General features: G+C 48.2%; 1 protein-coding gene across 2 annotated transcripts in view; it reads right to left on the bottom strand.

Moving 5' to 3' along the window:
• Positions 1–20373, bottom strand: part of dnah2 (dynein, axonemal, heavy chain 2) — a 118591-nt gene that overhangs the window by 90111 nt on the left and 8107 nt on the right. For both annotated transcript variants that reach the window (XM_031899560.1, XM_031899559.1), the window contains exons 4-10: positions 19830–20000; positions 8244–8472; positions 6165–6275; positions 5278–5516; positions 3090–3281; positions 1264–1421; positions 510–597 (exon numbers count right to left, since the gene is read on the bottom strand). In XM_031899560.1, the coding sequence (XP_031755420.1) occupies positions 510–597; positions 1264–1421; positions 3090–3281; positions 5278–5516; positions 6165–6275; positions 8244–8472; positions 19830–20000 (1188 nt within the window). The remainder of the gene's footprint in view (positions 1–509; positions 598–1263; positions 1422–3089; positions 3282–5277; positions 5517–6164; positions 6276–8243; positions 8473–19829; positions 20001–20373) is intronic.

Consider the following 20373-nt stretch of genomic DNA (forward strand, 5'->3'; position numbering starts at 1 on the left):
TCACTGTGTCACCCTGCAGGGGGAGGGGCAGACTCACGGCTCCTTCTGTCTGTGTCACTGTGTCACCCTGCAGGGGGAGGGGCAGACTCACAGCTCCTTCTGTCTGTGTCACTGTGTCACCCTGCAGGGGGAGGGGCCGACTCACGGCTCCTTCTGTCTGTGTCACTGTGTCACCCTGCAGGGGGAGGGGCAGACTCACGGCTCCTTCTGTCTGTGTCACTGTGTCACCCTGCAGGGGGAGGGGCAGACTCACAGCTCCTTCTGTCTGTGTCACTGTGTCACCCTGCAGGGGGAGGGGCAGACTCACAGCTCCTTCTGTCTGTGTCACTGTGTCACCCTGCAGGGGGAGGGGCAGACTCACGGCTCCTTCTGTCTGTGTCACTGTGTCACCCTGCAGGGGGAGGGGCAGACTCACGGCTCCTTCTGTCTGTGTCACTGTGTCACCCTGCAGGGGGAGGGGCAGACTCACAGCACCCTCAGTCTGTGTCACCCTGTGACCTTATACCTACCTCCAAGAGATCCTTACAGCGCTGTATGAATGCATCCACTTGAGCAAATATACTGGTTTGATCCAGAACCCATCCAGTTTTTGAAAACCTAAAAATCAAAACACTTGTTGATAATATCCTGGCCTTCGCTACAAATGAGCACAAATATCATGGCCCCCTTCTGCCGATTCCTATTAACAGCTCAGTTGTGTTTCTAAAGCAGATATCTGAAAGGAATGATCAAACATATTGGCCACAAGGTATTGCTGAGCTACAGCTCTCAATGGGGCCTATTTATAAACACTGGGCAAATCTGCACCTGGGCAGTAACCCATAGCAACCAATTGGTTATTAGCGTTTTTCAGCCAGCTGCTGGTTGAACACTGAAAGAAATCATCCGACTGGTTGCCATGGCTTACAGCCCAGGTGCAAATTTGCCCAGTGTTTATAAATCACCCCCAATGTGTCACTGAGAGCCATATTAGTCTACTGTACTACTTCCATATGTCCCAATACACAAATGTTTCCATGTACATGTCTGCTGTGGACAATGGAAGTTTGGGATCCAGACAGAAAGTATAAATTATATGTATAACAAGTTAAAACAAATGCCCCAGCCCCACACACTCAGGAAGGGGAGTGGAAATCTGTGTATATACCAAAGGGGAATAGACACTCTCACACGTTTCAGTGCCTATGGCATTTTAGTATATATATATATAGAAAGTGTGAATGTAACAGAAAGGAACAGCTTGGGCACCTGGGGGCTACAAACCTGTGATGGATGCTGGCCGCAGTCAGGTAATGCTCCTTCCAGGCATTACAGCACATGATACAGTCCTTAAGCACCTGCCGACTTGATGTCACGTAACCATCAAAGATGTGGTCTAGGGACACCTGGTGGCTGCACAGGTGGATCAGCTCATTACTAATCTAGGGAGACAGGACAGGTTCTGGTTACCAACATTATTTATATAATCATTGAATAACTCCATTCAAAGTCATATATCAGAATGTAAAGGCAAAGACATTTATACAATAACACTATCCCATTAGGGTGAAGACACACAGAGCTACTTAGTAGCAGCTACTACATGCCAAAAAATGCCCTGCCATTGACAATGCTGAGAACTGCCAGTAAATGATCAGCATTGTCTTTCAGCAGCCGTGACAAGTAGCTGCTACTAGTAGCTCCGTGTGTCTTCACCCTTAGGGCTCTGGCACATGGGGAGATTAGTCGCCCGCGACAAATCTCCCTGTTCGCGGGCGGCTATTCTCCCCGGATTGCCATCCCACCGGCGAAAATGTAAGTCGCCGGTGGGATGGCACACACTGCACAGGCGATTTCAGCAAATTGCCGAAAATGCCTCGCGAGGCAACTTCGGCGATTTGCCGAAAACGCTTGCGCAGCGTGTGCCATCCCACCGGCGACTTAAATTTTCACCGGTGGGATGGTAGTTCGGGGAGATTAGTCGCCCGTGACAAGGGAGATTTATCGCGGGCGACTAATCTCCCCCTGTGCCAGAGCCCTTAGGGTGAAGACACACGGAGCTACTAGTAGCAGCTACTTGTAGTTTCTACTTAAATAGACAATGCTGATCACTTACTGATAACTGTCTCTACGTGTGTTTTAGTAGAGGCAATTCTCAGTACTGTCTATGGCAGGGGATTTTCTGGAGCTTAGTAGCAGTGACAAGTGCCGTGTGACTTTACCCTTAGTAATTATTGCTAAGGATCACCTCTTAGGGCAGGGGTACACGGGGAGATTAGTTGCCTTGCGACAAATCTTCGTTGTCGCGGGCGACTAATCTCCCCGCAATGCCATCCCACCGGCTAGAATGTAAATCGCTGGTGGGATGGCATACGTGTCACTGCGATTCCCGCAGTCGCCCGAAGTTGTCTGGAGAGGAAACTTCGGGCTACTGCAGGACATCACAGCGATGCGTATGCCATTCCAATGGCGATTTACATTCTAGCTGGTGGGATGGCATTGCGGGGAGATAAGTCACCCACGACAACGACTAATCTCGCCGTGTACCCCTGCCCTTTGGTCCTTTCTTTCTCCATTCAAACACTCACTGCTGCCTGACTCTTCCCTTCTCTGCCTGCTACGCACAACACACTTTTAGGGTGAAGACACACAACGTTACTTAGTAGCAGCTACTTGTCACAACTACTAAATGCCAAAAAAACACCTGCTATAGACAATACTGAGAACTAAGACGCACATAGAGACAGTTATCAGTAAATGATCTGTATTGTCTATTCCTGTAGCCGTGACAAGTAGCTGCTACTAAGTAGCTCTGTGTGCCTTCACCCTTAGGGTAAGAAGCCATGGAGCGACTAACTCGCCTGAGACAGATCTCTGCTATCGCGGACGAGTAACTGACCCCAAAAAGGCTTTCCACTGGCAACAGTAGAAGTCACTGGTGGAAAGCCCTTCGCATCGCTGTGGTTTTTGAAATCTCGCAAAGTTGCCTGCAGGGTCGGGGGCACCGAACTGCAGAGATAAGTGACTTTTCTGTAAGGACAGCCTACAGTTGCACTACCCTGATGCGATTTATAATGGGACAGAGACCATTGGAGCAGTTTGGTTCTGACCTTGCGAAACAGAGAGGTGAGTCTCTCCCGAGTGTTGTAGAAGGGTGAGTTGACCCAGATGACCCGGACCAGACTCAGAAGTCGTGGGAGCTTTGGAGGGATGTCCTTCAGGCTTAGGGAAGTCAGCTCTTCAAAGGGTGCCTTTAGCACTGATAGGAAGGAGAGGTTGGACTGAGCCTGGATGGTGCCCTCCTAATTGTGTGAGAGGGAAAAATAAACAGAATGAGAGATACATTTATAACTGTTATATGGGCATCGGAGAGTCTGCTTGGAAACCCACACACTTCACTTTTTCTTTCAGACACCCAGTATGAATTCATGCAAGCAAGGGGAAGTTATACCTACCCCACAATCCCAGAGGGTATAAGTAACTGAGTGTGCTCATGGAAGCAAGGGGAAGTTATACCTAACACACAATCCCAGAGGGTATAAGTAACTGAGTGAGCTCATGGAAGCAAGGGGAAGTTATACCTAACACACAATCCCAGAGGGTATAAGTAACTGAGTGTGCTCATGGAAGCAAGGGGAAGTTATACCTACCCCACAATCCCAGAGGGTATAAGTAACTGAGTATGCTCATGGAAGCAAGGGGAAGTTATACCTACCCCACAATCCCAGAGGGTATGGGTAACTGAGTGAGCTCATGGAAGCAAGGGGAAGTTATACCTACCCCACAATCCCAGAGGGTATAAGTAACTGAGTGTGCTCATGGAAGCAAGGGGAAGTTATACCTACCCCACAATCCCAGAGGGTATAAGTAACTGAGTGTGCTCATGGAAACAAGGGGAAGTTATACCTACCCCACAATCCCAGAGGGTATGGGTAACTGAGTGTGGTCATGGAAACAAGGGGAAGTTATACCTACCCCACAATCCCAGAGGGTATGGGTAATTGAGTATGCTCATGGAAGCAAGGGGAAGTTATACCTACCACACAATCCCAGAGGGTATAAGTTACTGAGTGTGCTCATGGAAACAAGGGGAAGTTATACCTACCCCACAATCCCAGAGGGTATGGGTAACTGAGTATGCTCATGGAAACAAGGGGAAGTTATACCTACCCCACAATCCCAGAGGGTATGGGTAACTGAGTGTGCTCATGGAAACAAGGGGAAGTTATACCTACCCCACAATCCCAGAGGGTATGGGTAACTGAGTGTAACTCATGGAAGCAAGGGGAAGTTATACCTACCCCACAATCCCAGAGGGTATAAGTAACTGAGTGAGCTCATGGAAGCAAGGGGAAGTTATACCTACCCCACAATCCCAGAGGGTATGGGTAACTGAGTATGCTCATGGAAACAAGGGGAAGTTATACCTACCCCACAATCCCAGAGGGTATGGGTAACTGAGTGTAACTCATGGAAGCAAGGGGAAGTTATACCTACCCCACAATCCCAGAGGGTATAAGTAACTGAGTGAGCTCATGGAAGCAAGGGGAAGTTATACCTACCCCACAATCCCAGAGGGTATGGGTAACTGAGTGTGCTCATGGAAGCAAGGGGAAGTTATACCTACCCCACAATCCCAGAGGGTATGGGTAACTGAGTGTGCTCATGGAAGCAAGGGGAAGTTATACCTACCCCACAATCCCAGAGGGTATGGGTAACTGAGTGTGCTCATGGAAACAAGGGGAAGTTATACCTACCACACAATCCCAGAGGGTATAAGTAACTGAGTGAGCTCATGGAAGCAAGGGGAAGTTATACCTACCACACAATGCCAGAGGGTATGGGTAACTGAGTGTGCTCATGGAAGCAAGGGGAAGTTATACCTACCCCACAATCCCAGAGGGTATGGGTAACTGAGTGTGCTCATGGAAGCAAGGGGAAGTTATACCTACCCCACAATCCCAGAGGGTATAAGTAACTGAGTGAGCTCATGGAAGCAAGGGGAAGTTATACCTACCCCACAATCCCAGAGGGTATAAGTAACTGAGTGAGCTCATGGAAGCAAGGGGAAGTTATACCTACCACACAATCCCAGAGGGTATGGGTAACTGAGTGTGCTCATGGAAGCAAGGGGAAGTTATACCTACCCCACAATCCCAGAGGGTATGGGTAACTGAGTGTGCTCATGGAAGCAAGGGGAAGTTAAACAACAGCATATACAGGATCTGTAGTATCAGATAGTTGGGCAGTGAGAACTAACCAACTGCATGGTTGTCACTCCCACAAGCTCTCTCTTACCTGGATCTGTTTGGACAGTTTATGAAAGGGCCCCACATAGGAAGACTTTGCCATTTCCAGTATCATCTTGATGTGTCTGACCCCGGGTTGGTCGAGCTGCTTGCTGATCCCAGTCAGGTCTGCGCATCGGTCCCTCCAGAAGTCAATTTCTTCCAAGGGACCAGAACTCTCCCCTATCTCTACGGCTTCCTGGGCACTCAGAACCTCTTTGATCTGGCGGGTCCAGTGGACCATAGCAGCTGCAAGAAGCAGGATTTATTAAGCCCTCAGTGTAAACCAATGGCAAATAACTTGGTCTGTTTAAATTGGCCAGGGCAACCAATCAGCAATTAGCTTTTACTGGCGTACAACAGACAGAGGCTGGCAGAACTCAGGGGCTCGGTTCTGAGGGAACATAACTTGTTAATGGGGGGGGGTTCACCTCTAAGTTAACTTTCAATATGTTATAGAATGGCTAATTCTAAGCAACTTTTTAATTGGTCTTCATTTTCTATCTTTTATAGTTTTTTATTTTTTGCCGTCTTTGACCCCGGCAGCCAAAAAACTATTGCTCTGTGAGGCTACAATTTTATTTTTACTTTCTATTACTTTTCTTTCTATTCGGCCCCTCTACTATTTATATATCAATTGCTTTGCCAAACCACTCCCTGGTAACTAAGGTAAATTGGACCCTAGCAACCAGATAACTGCTAAAATTCCAAACTGGAGAGCTAATAAACAAAAAGCTAAATAATTCAAAACTTGAAAAATGAAGACCAATTGCAAAGTGTCTCTGGATTATACTAAAAGTTGAACTCAAAGGTGAACAACCCCTTTAAGAGGGCATGGGGTACTTGGGAGTTGCCGGTGGCATGGGGTAAGTTGGTGCCGTGGCACGTTTCATTTACTTTCCAACCGCTGCACGAGCTCCTTGTCTTTCACAGCCACCTCCACGTCTAGGTGCAAGGCCTCGATGGGAATGTAGAGGACGGTCTGACCCTGCAGCTTGTACCGCGCATCTGTGAAGCACATCATTGGTTAGCCGGCAACGAGGAAGGTTTGGCCATTAATAAACAATAGCCGGAACACTAGTGTAGTGACTGCCATTAGGGAGAAGACACACTGAGCAACTAGTAGCAGCTACTTTTCATAGCTACTAAACTACATTGCAGTAGACAATACTGAGAATTGCCTCTGCTAAAACACACATAGACATAGTTATCAGTAAATGATCAGCATTGTCTATTTTAGTAGCCACGACAAGTAGCTGCTACTAGTAGCTCCGTGTGTCTTCACCCTTAGCTAATGCTGTAGACCAGTGCTGTCCAACTGGCGGCCCGCGGGCCGCATGCGGCCCGCGACCCCCCTCTGTGTGGCCCCCCACCTGTCTGGCTGCTTTGATGGCTTACTCTTGTGTAAGCTTTAAATGGTATCAGTACTGAGATTAACTGGCCCCCTGCATGGTTCTCACCTCAGATTCAGGCTGTAATCCCTCTGTATTGTTTAAACATGTAATCCCCTGTGTTGTTCACACCTTTTAATCTCTGCATTGTTCCCCCCCTGCAGTGTTCACACCTCAGGCTCAGGCTGTAATCACCCCCATTGTTCCCCTGTTCACACCTCAGGAGCAGTAGAAACCCACAAATAATCCCTGCACACTACAAAAAGAACATATACTGAGGTGGTACTGCAATTAAAAAGTTTTTTTAATATATAGTTATTGTGCAGACTGTAGGAGCATTGCCAGCATTGTGTCACTGTATGCTGCCTGTGTGTGCCATACACACAGGCAGCATAGGGCAAGCAGAGTATGGCACACACAGGCAGGTTAGGGAAGGCAGAGTATGGCACACACAGGCAGAGTAGGGCAGGCAGAGTATGGCACACAAAGGCCAAGTTTGGCACAAACCAGCCAAGAATGGCACACGCAGTGAAAGTATGGCACACGCAGGCAGGGTAGGGAAGGCAGAGTATGGCACACACAGGCAGGGTAGGGAAGGCAGAGTATGGCACACACAGGCCAAGTATGGCACAAACCAGCCAAGAATGGCACACACAGTGAAAGTATGGCACACAGGCAGGGTAGGGCAGGCAGAGTATGGCACACACAGGCAGGGTAGGGAAGGCAGAGTATGGCACACACAAAGGCAGGGTAGGGCAGGCAGAGTATGGCACACACACAGGCAGGGTAGGGCAGGCAGAGTATGGCAGGTTTTTGCTGTACTACAACCATTAATATGGGTATGGTCATGTGATAACATGGGTGTGGTTTCAAGTGGGTGCGGTCAAAACTGGCTTCCATTATCGGCCCTCCACCACGTAGGTCGGAAAAATTCCGGCCCTCGGTACAACAGAAGTTGGACAGCACTGCTGTAGACAATGGGTGGCTTCAGGAGGGCTTTATTTAAACACAAGCTGATTAGTAGGACATTTTGGTGGGTCCTTGATGTGGCCATACATGGGCTATAGGGCTAATTTGATCGTTTGGCTCTAGGGCCAAAAGATTTGAATTATAACAGCGGGCATAGGTGCCGTCAGACCGAGGACTACATCAACAATCCAATGTGGTCCCCGATCTGACGGAAAATCAAACCTGCCCAATCAAGATCTGGCCAATTTTTAAGCCAATCAAGGGTCCCATACACGGGCAGATAAGCTGCTGAATTGGTCTAAAGGACTCGAACGGGCAGCTAAAATCTGCCCGTGTATGGCCACCATTAAACTGTTGAGATGCCTGCACCATCCCGCTATGGCTATGGGCCAGTTTGGCTTGTTGGCTGGGCCATCAATTAGATCATAGTGTGGGCCTGTCGGGTTAGGACATCAACACCCATAAGGTCATCAACTGACTGATTTTCAAACTGGTCAGATATCGGCCTGAATGCCAGGGGCAGGTCCCATACACGGGGATATGTGGGCATCCCCCTGGCATTCAGGATGAACATGGCAGGGGGTTAATTTGGAGGAGTATCTGGCTGATACGTCACCTGTGAGCGCAGCCAGGAAGCGGTGCACGTGCGCAGAGAAGTTGTTGCGTATACTCTCCGGCCAGGTGGCGTTGCTGAATATGTATGGGGTGTACAGTCCGTTCATGAGTCTCAATAGGGCCACAATGGCCGTGCCTCGGACTGAGCCAAACTGCAGCGTTTCCTCCAGGTTGTCCGGCGTCAGGGTGGCCCCCTCCTTGCGGATGAAGTACATTAACTGCTCCACGTTCTGAGTGAGAAAGGAAGGACACGTTAGCCGGCCAGAGTGAGTAGTGGGGCGGGGATATATTGGTACCCAGGGTGCTAACAAGTACATATGAGTGGCACTCCTGACTGCCACATTGTCCATCAGTTTATATGGGACACCTGTGCCATCCAGGAGTGGGGTTAGAGTTGGCATAAATGGGCATATGCCTTGATAAAACATAATGGGGGTCATTTATCAACACTGGGCAAATTTGCCCGTGGACAGTAACCCATGGCAACCAATAAAATAGTTACAGTCATTGTTCTACCTGTTTCTGGCTGAAAAAAAGCTAATCTCTGGTGGCTATGGGTTATTGCCCATGTTGATAAATGAGCCCCAGTATTTCATTAATAAGTCAATTAATATAATTAATAATAAGTACATCAATATCCTTCTACCCTGTGTGTTTGTCTGATCCCCCTAAACACCTTAGCCTTTCTTCTGTATGTGCCAGGCAGGGAATATTGGTATAAACTTTCCTCCCTAATCGGCTATGGGGGCCCAGGGGCATGTTTGGCCCCGGCTCAGGCCTGTGGCTGCTCTAATCTACTGTATGAATAAGGAGCGCTGCTTATGGGATAATTGCTATAGTCCTGATATTGAGAGCACGCGGGGTGGCGGGCAGCACGTGGGCACAACAACGCCATCTGTACCAACTGCTCACACCATCCACTCTGCCAATTTAACTTATTTGGACTCATTAGCGCTCGTTAGAAAACATCAGCCTAACAATGACTGGCTTCTTTATTACTGGCAGTAAGCTGTAATGAGACTGGGGACAAGCCACCTGTGACCTGAGAGATGATGTGCAACTACAGCTCCCGCTGCATGGGATAGCCTTTGGTTGTAACCTAGTGACCAGTGCCCAATGGCTGCACAACTGCACCAGGATACCCGTGTTATAGCAGGGAGTTGGGCTACGGGATATTGCAAGGATTTGTCCCCCCCCAATGCAATACAGTAAAATAGAAATACAGAGAATAGCCTTGAGCAGGGGAACAGCTCCAGCGCAGAAATAGTGGGAATAGTATTGGGGTGGGGGAGCAGCTCCATGGGGGAAACAGTGGGAATAGTATTGGGGTGGGGGAGCAGTTCCATGGGGGAAATAGTGGGAATAGTATTGGGGTGGGGAGCAGCTCCATGGGGGAAACAGTGGGAATAGTATTGGGGTGGGGGAGCAGTTCCATGGGGGAAATAGTGGGAATAGTATTGGGGTGGGGAGCAGCTCCATGGGGGAAACAGTGGGAATAGTATTGGGGTGGGGGAGCAGTTCCATGGGGGAAATAGTGGGAATAGTATTGGGGTGGGGGAGCAGCTCCATGGGGGAAACAGTGGGAATAGTATTGGGGTGGGGGAGCAGTTCCATGGGGGAAATAGTGGGAATAGTATTGGGGTGGGGAGCAGCTCCATGGGGGAAACAGTGGGAATAGTATTGGGGTGGGGGAGCAGCTCCATGGGGGAAACAGTGGGAGTAGTATTGGGGTGGGAGCAGCTCCATGGGGGAAATAGTGGGAATAGTATTGGGGTTGGGAGCAACTCCATGGGGGAAATAGTGGGAATAGTATTGGGGTGGGGGAGCAGCTCCATGGGGGAAACAGTGGGAATAGTATTGGGGTGGGGGAGCAGTTCCATGGGGGAAATAGTGGGAATAGTATTGGGGTGGGGAGCAGCTCCATGGGGGAAACAGTGGGAATAGTATTGGGGTGGGAGCAGCTCCATGGGGGAAATAGTGGGAATAGTATTGGGGTTGGGAGCAACTCCATGGGGGAAATAGTGGGAATAGTATTGGGGTGGGGGAGCAACTCCATGGGGGAAATAGTGGGAATAGTATTGGGGTTGGGGAGCAGCTCCATTGGAGAAATAGAGAGTATAGAGTTGGGTGGGGGAGCAGCTCCATAGAAGGAATAGAGGGAACAGAGTCTGGGTGGGGGCAGCTCCATGAAAGGAATACAGGGTAAAAAGTTGGAGTGGGGGAACAAATCCATGAGAGAAATAGTGTGAACAGCGTTGGTGTGGGGGTCAGCTCCATGGGAGAAATAGAGAGTATAGAGTCGGGGTGGGGGTGCAGCTCCATGGGAGAAATAGAGAGTATAGAGTCGGGGTGGGGGGTGCAGCTCCATGGGAGAAATAGAGAGTATAGAGTCGGGGTGGGGGAGCAGCTCCATGGGAGAAATAGAGAGTATAGAGTCGGGGTGGGGGTGCAGCTCCATGGGAGAAATAATGGGAATATATTTGATTGGGGGGCAGCTCATGGGAGAAATAGTAGAGTATAGAGTAATAGTAGAAGAAATAGTAGAAGTATAGAGTTGGGTGGAGGGCAGCTCCAGGGGTGAGATAATGGGAACAGAGTCTGGGTTGGGGGCAACTCCATGGGAGAAATAGAGGGCATAGGGTTGGGTGGGGGGCAACTCCATGGGAGAAATAGAGGGCATAGGGTTGGGTGGGGGGCAACTCCATGGGAGAAATAGAGGGCATAGGATTGGGTGGGGGGCAGCTCCAGGGGAGAGATAATGGGAACAGAGTCTGGGTGGGGGGCAGCTCCATGGAAACAGTGGAAATACAACTGGGATGGTGGGATTCTTTGCCGCAATGACTGCACATAAATGCCCCCGACAGTACATGCCCATAACACATTGCCTCGTGATTTGCTGCTAATTTTGTTATGCCACCCAGCACAGGAGACTTGGTCTGCCCAACGATTCTGCCTTACAACAGCAACATGGAGGGCTGGAAATATTCCAAATATTGACAATAGCGCCATGACTTATTGAGCTGAGCCTCGCATGTGCGTACAGTAAATAACTAACGTACAAATATGAGCGCCAAATATATCTCGTGGCACAACTGGGCGGCAAGTGAGTTCCACGTTATCGATGAAAGCCTATTGACTTGCCTCCCACGGATCAGGAGCAGTGCATAATAAATTGCTTTTACCCACAGTGAATTATACACAGAAACACATTTCTTGAGGTGGGGGTGCACAGAGCTTGGCACTTGCGGGGGACACGTGCACGGGGGGCGCAGAGCAAGCAGTCAGGGAATCCGGCTAAGGGACTTGCATCCGTCATGTCCTTTCTGCTCCTCAGTGTGAAGCGAAGAAGATCATCTCGTGTGGAGACAATCAGTTCTAAATCAGGTCTGGGCATCTGCCGTCCCACCAGGTGTTGTTGTACTACAGCTCTCAGCACGCCACTGATCTGCCGCCACTTGCCAATAACAGAACTGTCAAAAACGTGACCCAGAGATCAAATAGGCATGAAAGTTAAGTTGGCAAAGTTATTTGAGGCATCATACAGTCACTGTAATGTGTCCGTTTCCCTAAGACTGGCCAGTGCTAGTCCTCTTTGGTTTATAGCCACCAGGGCCACTGAGTGGTGCATCAGAGGACTCTTATCCAAAACCAGGCTCATCTTATCTGGGGGTCACCTTCTGCATCTCCACTTTGCCCCACAAAGGGTCTCCAGGGTCTGGAGACCCTCTGGTGAATGCTCTTAAGCCCAGTTTGAAGTTTGTAAAAGATATGAAAGGCACAAGGTGGCTCTAATGAAGTTGGTAGCCATATTTGTTTTGGTTCAGGCTCCACTTTGAGGGCCAGGGTCTCTCTTTGTTTTTGAAAACATTGTTGACTCCGCCACAGTTCCAAGAATATCTGGGACATCGAAGAAGTCTTAACCCCAAATCTTGACCCTTATCCAAAACCAGGTCCATCTTTATTTGGGGTCACCTTCTGCATCTCCACTTTGCCCCACAAAACTGAAGCATGACAGATATATCTGGGCTGTAGTAGGGACCAAGTCAGTTAGAGGTGCTGTGGCTAGAGCGCACTGAAGTAGTACAGGTTGGGACTGAATGCCAATGACTGGAGATGACTGGCCAAATAAGCTATGGCCAGTATTAAATCATGTCCATCTTTTGTGCCAACAGTTTCCTCATCCGCTAAAGTGGCATGTAGTAGTCAACGTGGTTCAACAGCAGTTAAAATCTTCAACTTGCCCAATCTACAAACACATGATCCCTGGTACATAGATATTAGGCTGGAACATCTACTAACATACCCGTAAATAGCACAAAACCAATTTTACTGGTGTATATGGCCAGCTTAACTAACTTCTACCTAGTTAAGTCAATGGCCAGTCAGAAAGGGTCTGGAGAACCTCTGGTGAATGCTCTTCAGCCCAGTTTGAAGTTTGTAAAAGAGAGGTGAAAGGCACAAGAGGTGGCTCTAATGAAGTTTGTGGCCATATTTGTTTTGGTTCAGGCTCCACTTTGAGGGCCAGGGTCTCTCTTTGTTTTTGAAAACACTGGCCATAGTTCCAGGAATATCTGGGACATCGAAGAAGTCTTCATCTCAAATCTTGTACCAACTGACCTTTGAAATAAGCTTCCAGGTATACCTAGCACCACAGTATATATACATTCTCCCAAACTGTCCCTCTAGGGGTGCCCCCAGTGTGGGAACCACTACTCCAGAGGTCTCGGAACGCGACAGCGGCATGACAGACAAACACGTGACTGCTGGTAATGCTGCGTTCACCAGGCGAGCTGATTAAAAACACTTCTTGTTCCAGTTTAGTTCTTTTGTTTTCGGATAACTTTTTAGGAGAAGTGCTTCATGAGCCCCCGACACCCACTCAACACTTGTTATTTACCATTTCCCAGCGTCTTGGCGCAGTAGTGGGCTTCTTGGAATCATTATTTTGAAAGGGTGGCATTTTACTGCACCGCTGCGACACCACACCTGGGCTGAATAGCTGCTCTAGGCAAGAAATCCCGTTGGCAAGAATTCCGACAGGGTCGACCCTGTTTTTGTAGCAGAGCAGCTGCCGATCCGAAGCACAACTTCTCTGCGGCGGGTGTTTAGTAAATGTGGGGAACGAAAATAAATGTAGGGGCTTCTGGGTGAACCCGGACAGATGGGAATGGAGTCAGGTGCCCACGCTGAAACGTGCAGGTAAACAGTTGGCTCCTCGGGAGTTAACTTCACTTTTTCTTTAGCAGTTCAAGGAGAAATAGAGAGTTTTAAAGGCACTTAGTGTGTTACGGCTTTTTTCTCCCATAATTCCAGCATGACTGTGGCCCCCAGGGGGAGTTGCCCTGGATGCATCTGGGGTTGAAAGCTTCTATTGGTGGCCATACACGGTAAGATTTGCTTGTTTGGTGAGGTTGCCAAATGAGAAAATCTTTCCCCATATATGCCCACCTTGGGTGGTATCAAATAATATCAAGATGGAGTTCTGAAATCTGTCTGTTCCTATGATGGTCATGGAACTCCTCGGTGACTTATAATATCCCTTTTACACTTTATTTACTATATATATATATATATATTGAAATAAACCCAAAACCCAATAGGGCTGTTCTGCCCCAATAAGGGGTAATTATATCTTAGTTGGGATCAAGTACAGGTACTGTTTTATTATTACAGAGAAAAGGGAATCATTTCACCATTAAATAAACCCAATAGGGCTGTTCTGCCCCAATAAGGGGTAATTATATCTTAGTTGGGATCAAGTACAGGTACTGTTTTATTATTACAGAGAAAAGGGAATCATTTAACCATGAAATAAACCCAATAGGGCTGTTCTGCCCCAATAAGGGGTAATTATATCTTAGTTGGGATCAAGTACAGGTACTGTTTTATTATTACAGAGAAAGGGAATCATTTAGCCATGAAATAAACCCAATAGGGCTGTTCTGCCCCCAATAAGGGGTAATTATATCTTAGTTGGGATCAAGTACAGGTACTGTTTTATTATTACAGAGAAAGGGAATCATTTAGCCATGAAATAAACCCAATAGGGCTGTTCTGCCCCAATAAGGGGTAATTATATCTTAGTTGGGATCAAGTACAGGTACTGTTTTATTATTACAGAGAAAGGGAATCATTTAGCCATGAAATAAACCCAATAGGGCTGTTCTGCCCCAATAAGGGGTAATTATATCTTAGTTGGGATCAAGTACAGGTACTGTTTTATTATTACAGAGAAAAGGGAATCATTTAACCATGAAATAAACCCAATAGGGCTGTTCTGCCCCAATAAGGGGTAATTATATCTTAGTTTGGATCAAGTAGCTTTCTGGATAACGGGTTTCCGGATAACAGATCCCATTCCTGTACATCTTTCATAGCCAATGTGATGTTATTGAGTCAATGTTAATATGGATTTTGGGATAGGATCAATGAAGTGCCTTTAGGACCCGTGTTCCCCGGCACATTGCGCTCTAATGCAGGCTAAGTGCAAAGCTTTTAGCCAGAGGGTCAAAATGGCCTCTCAGCGGGGCACAGATTGGCACAGAGAAGAGCCGCTTTTCCCCTTGGCTGCGTACTGCCATCGCTTCCAGGTAAGAACACAAAATTGTCCTAAAAATAAACCTTTCCCCGCACCTCCAGCTGGAAAGTGCGCACAAAATGGAACAATCTCCACGGGGCTAAATGCAGAGCGGCGAGGCCCGAGAGGGAGGAGAATGGCAGTTAGCGGCGCAGGAGAGTGCACGCGAGGCCAGGCCAAAATTACACGTGGCCCCTTGTTCCTATGGCACCAGAAATTCATGTACCTTTACCCAGTAATCACCGGCAGAACGGGCACATTTAGTAAACAAGCCGTCCTGCTGGATCGCTATGGGGGCATCTTGCTGCTCGGGGAAGGAACAGCCAAGTTCCTTCTGTAAATAACATTGTGTTTTATTCCTGTTAAAGGAACAGTTACATGTAGGAACGTTTCCCTCGCACTGAGCTTTCTGTGAATTATTGATTTTTTATAGTTTTGGAATGATTTGCCTCTTTGCAGCTTTCAAATGGGGGTCACTGACCCCGGGAACTGTTGCTCTGTGAGGCTAAAATGTTATTATTACTGTTTCTTTTTATTACTTATTTTTCTATTCAAGCCTTCTCATATTCATATATCAGTCTTTCAATCAAACTGCACCCATGTTGCTAAGGTAAATTGGATCCTAGCAACCAAGGGGCTGCTGAAACTCCAAACTAGAGAAAATACCCCCAGGTGGGGGGTCACTGACCCCGGGAACTGTTGCTCTGTGAGGCTAAAATGTTATTATTACTGTTTCTTTTTATTACTTATTTTTCTATTCAAGCCTTCTCATATTCATATATCAGTCTTTCAATCAAACTGCACCCATGTTGCTAAGGTAAATTGGATCCTAGCAACCAAGGGGCTGCTGAAACTCCAAACTAGAGAAAATACCCCCAGGTGGGGGGTCACTGACCCCGGGAACTGTTGCTCTGTGAGGCTAAAATGTTATTATTACTGTTTCTTTTTATTACTTATTTTTCTATTCAAGCCTTCTCATATTCATATATCAGTCTTTCAATCAAACTGCACCCATGTTGCTAAGGTAAATTGGATCCTAGCAACCAAGGGGCTGCTGAAACTCCAAACTAGAGAAAATACCCCCAAGTGGGGGGTCACTGACCCCGGCAGCCAAAAAAACAATTGCTCTGTGAAGCTCCAGTTTTATTGTTATTCTTACTTTTTATAACTTCTTTTTCTATTCAGCCCCTCCCCTATTCCAATCCAAACTACTCTCTGGTTGCTAAGGTATTTTGGACCCTGGCAACCAAATAGCTGCCGAAACTCCAAACTGAAAAGCCACTGAACAAAAAGTGGAATAACTAACAAACTACAAATAATAAAAATGAACACCAATTGCAATTTGTCACAGAATATTACTCTCTACATCATACTAAAATTTAACTCAAAGGTGTACAACCCCTTTAAGAGGGCGTGGCTGGGGTGGATCGGGGGCGTGGGCCTCATTTTACTTGTTCCTCCAAGGGGCCCATATGACCAACAGGTTGACCAACTGGAGGCCTTGGCGGGCAGGGCCCTGTTAAAGGGGTTGTTCACATTTGCTTTAACTTTTAGTAGGATGTAGAGAGCAATATTTCAGACAATTTGCAATTGGTCTTCAGTTTTTATTAGTTGTGGTTTTTTTAATTATTTTGCTTTTTGTTCTGCATCTCTCTAGTTTAGAGTTTTAGCGGTTATTTGGTTGCTAAGGTTCTAATTACCTTAGCAACCAGGCAGTGGTTTGAATAAGAGACTGGTATATAAACAGGAGAGGGACATAATAGACCTAATTATTAAAAAGTAACATAACCAGCCCATACCCCATGTTAACATAAGGTTCTGTGCGGCCATTTTTGGCCCAGAATGTGAGTTATTTACTGAAGTGCCCCTGTGGGTTGGGCTATGAAGGACCAATGAGATTTTTCTACCTCAGTCATGTTGATCCGGTGCTATGGGTGTCTGTGTTACTCCATAACTCTGTCTAGCTGGGGGAGACTGACCCCTGAAACAGTGTAACACAAGGCAGCAGCCTGACAGACCTGACTCGCTGGGGGAGACTGACCCCTGAAACAGTGTAACACAAGGCAGCAGCCTGACAGACCTGACTCGCTGGGGGAGACTGACCCCTGAAACACTGTAACACAAGGCAGCAGCCTGACAGACCTGACTGGCTGGGGGAGACTGACCCCTGAAACAGTGTAACACAAGGCAGCAGCCTGACAGACCTGACTCGCTGGGGGAGACTGACCCCTGAAACAGTGTAACACAAGGCCGCAGCCTGACAGACCTGACTCGCTGGGGGAGACTGACCCCTAAAACACTGTAACACAAGGCAGCAGCCTGACAGACCTGACTCGCTGGGGGAGACTGACTCCTAAAACAATGTAACACAAGGCCGCAGCCTGACAGACCTGACTCGCTGGGGGAGACTGACCCCTGAAACAGTGTAACACAAGGCAGCAGCCTGACAGACCTGACTCGCTGGGGGAGACTGACCCCTGAAACAGTGTAACACAAGGCAGCAGCCTGACAGACCTGACTCGCTGGGGGAGACTGACCCCTGAAACAGTGTAACACAAGGCAGCAGCCTGACAGACCTGACTCGCTGGGGGAGACTGACCCCTGAAACAGTGTAACACAAGGCAGCAGCCTGACAGACCTGACTCGCTGGGGGAGACTGACCCCTGAAACAGTGTAACACAAGGCAGCAGCCTGACAGACCTGACTCGCTGGGGGAGACTGACCCCTGAAACAGTGTAACACAAGGCAGCAGCCTGACAGACCTGACTCGCTGGGGGAGACTGACCCCTGAAACAATGTAACACAAGGCAGCAGCCTGACAGACCTGACTCGCTGGGGGAGACTGACTCCTAAAACAGTGTAACACAAGGCAGCAGCCTGACAGACCTGACTCGCTGGGGGAGACTGACCCCTGAAACAATGTAACACAAGGCAGCAGCCTGACAGACCTGACTCGCTGGGGGAGACTGACCCCTGAAACAGTGTAACACAAGGCAGCAGCCTGACAGACCTGACTCGCTGGGGGAGACTGACCCCTGAAACACTGTAACACAAGGCAGCAGCCTGACAGACCTGACTCGCTGGAGGAGACTGACTCCTAAAACAATGTAACACAAGGCAGCAGCCTGACAGACCTGACTCGCTGGGGGAGACTGACCCCTGAAACAGTGTAACACAAGGCAGCAGCCTGACAGACCTGACTCGCTGGGGGAGACTGACCCCTGAAACAGTGTAACACAAGGCAGCAGCCTGACAGACCTGACTCGCTGGGGGAGACTGACCCCTGAAACAATGTAACACAAGGCAGCAGCCTGACAGACCTGACTCGCTGGGGGAGACTGACTCCTAAAACAGTGTAACACAAGGCAGCAGCCTGACAGACCTGACTCGCTGGGGGAGACTGACCCCTGAAACAATGTAACACAAGGCAGCAGCCTGACAGACCTGACTCGCTGGGGGAGACTGACCCCTGAAACAGTGTAACACAAGGCAGCAGCCTGACAGACCTGACTCGCTGGGGGAGACTGACCCCTGAAACACTGTAACACAAGGCAGCAGCCTGACAGACCTGACTCGCTGGAGGAGACTGACTCCTAAAACAATGTAACACAAGGCAGCCATCTGTGCCTATGGCTTGCTCCTTTACCATAAGAATTAAAAATGAAATGTTAATGCTCTTCTATGTGAGGCAAGAATGAATATGCAGGTATTGTTTTATCCATGGGGGGGAACCAATACCCACCCTAAGCAGGAGTGGGGTGCTATAGCTGAGCCGACGGAGGGGCACAGGGTGGCTATAGCTTATCAGGAGAGAAACTGAATATACACAGTTAAACCTTCCCACTGAGCCGTGACTCATTCCCAAACGCTTGCTTCTTTACTGAAAGGTACAAAATATTCTCTGCAAACTGGAATTTTCCCTCATTTTCTGGCGAGTTTCCAAAAAAAGACCCAAGAATAATACCTTTACCCTTTGCTTTCTAAACAAGCACTCATTGGCTTCTGACTGTGCCTCAAGGGGGCGCAAATAACAAACTCCCATTGCTTTCTATTTGCCGGGCAGCACGGTGCCTTGGGGTTTTTCAGATGAAAGGCATTGCAAATGGCCAGGCTAAAAGCGTATTATTGCTCAGCACAATGGCCAAACGATTGCAGAGATGTCTTTCCATGGGAACCGCGGCAGTGATGCTCGGATAGAACACGCACAGCTCTCCATCTTACTAAGTGCTTGGCCACGCTGGGGGGTATCAGAGGCTACCCAAAGTGATAGCCTCTTATCTGCATCTTCAGACACTGTATTTAAAGTCTACAATTAGGCTTATGTTTGGGGTCCCATAAAGGGTCTTCAATCTGGGGGGCGCCTATGCCTAGGGCCAAACGACCAAATTAGCCTGATATGACCACCCAGTTACCGTCGGTTTACCGACGGAAAAATCAAACCTGCATGATTGAGATCTGGCAGATTTCAGGCCAGATGTCAGTCGGGGAGTCCCGTCGCCTTTGCTGTGTATGGCCGCCTTTACTGTGTATGGCCGCCTTTACTGTGTATGGCCCCCTTTACTGAGTATGGCCGCCTTTACTGTGTATGGCCACCTTTACTGTGTATGGCCCCCTTTACTGAGTATGGCCGCCTTTACTGTGTATGGCCACCTTTACTGAGTATGGCCACCTTTAGAGACGTCACCAGAAGAAAAAATTATTTTGAAGGACAGTTTTCTGAGGGGTGGTTCTTTAGTGCCACAGGGGCATTTATGCCAAGCCCCCTGTATAACCATGTGCATTGGGAAGCAAACAGTTGCGCTGATATAATGTGCCCTAGCCCTTACCCACAAGCTAGTTTCCCCATGGATATATGATAGATGTTACTTATACGCCATAGGCAAGTTGCTCTAGGACAAGGCTGGTTAATAAGAGGATGAGAATTGCCCCATGAAAGAGATTATATCTAAGCATATAAAGCCATACTGTAGATCCACTTAGGCCCAGCCCAACAGAGTATGTGCTGATTACCTGTGCCGGCATATTTGCTTCTACCCTCAGCCCCATGTGTGGGTCAAAGTAAACAGAAAGGGTACTCTGGGAAACGTCCGAGGCGAAACGATCGAGCACTGCGTCCAGCTCTTCTGTCCAGGCGTCCACTCTTAGCTGGCTTAGGACAAGCCTCTGCTTCAGATTGGGTTTCTGGGGAAAGAAAGGATCGAATCACATTACCCCTATAACTAAAAATGTACTGAGAAAGAATGGTCTGGGCACATTTCCCACAACCCCTAAGCAGCCCAGAACACACTGAGCATGTGCGGTGCCGCTGACACACAACAGAGGGCCTAACAAGAGCCAAGATGGGGAGCTGCTGGGGATGACTTTGAAGGCCTGGATCATTACTGGTAAAGGGCTGCTGCACCTCTGGGCTGTATGTCCAGAATATAAAATATTTCTGTTCTAGCCATTTTGAAGGCGGGGGGGGGGTTCACCTTTAAATTAACTTAGTATGTTATAGAATGGCCAATTCTTTGTCACTTTTCAATTGGTTTTCATTTTTTAATTTTAATAGTTT

Source organism: Xenopus tropicalis, chromosome 3, assembly GCF_000004195.4.
Source record: "Xenopus tropicalis strain Nigerian chromosome 3, UCB_Xtro_10.0, whole genome shotgun sequence".
NCBI classification, from domain to species: Eukaryota; Metazoa; Chordata; class Amphibia; order Anura; family Pipidae; genus Xenopus; species Xenopus tropicalis.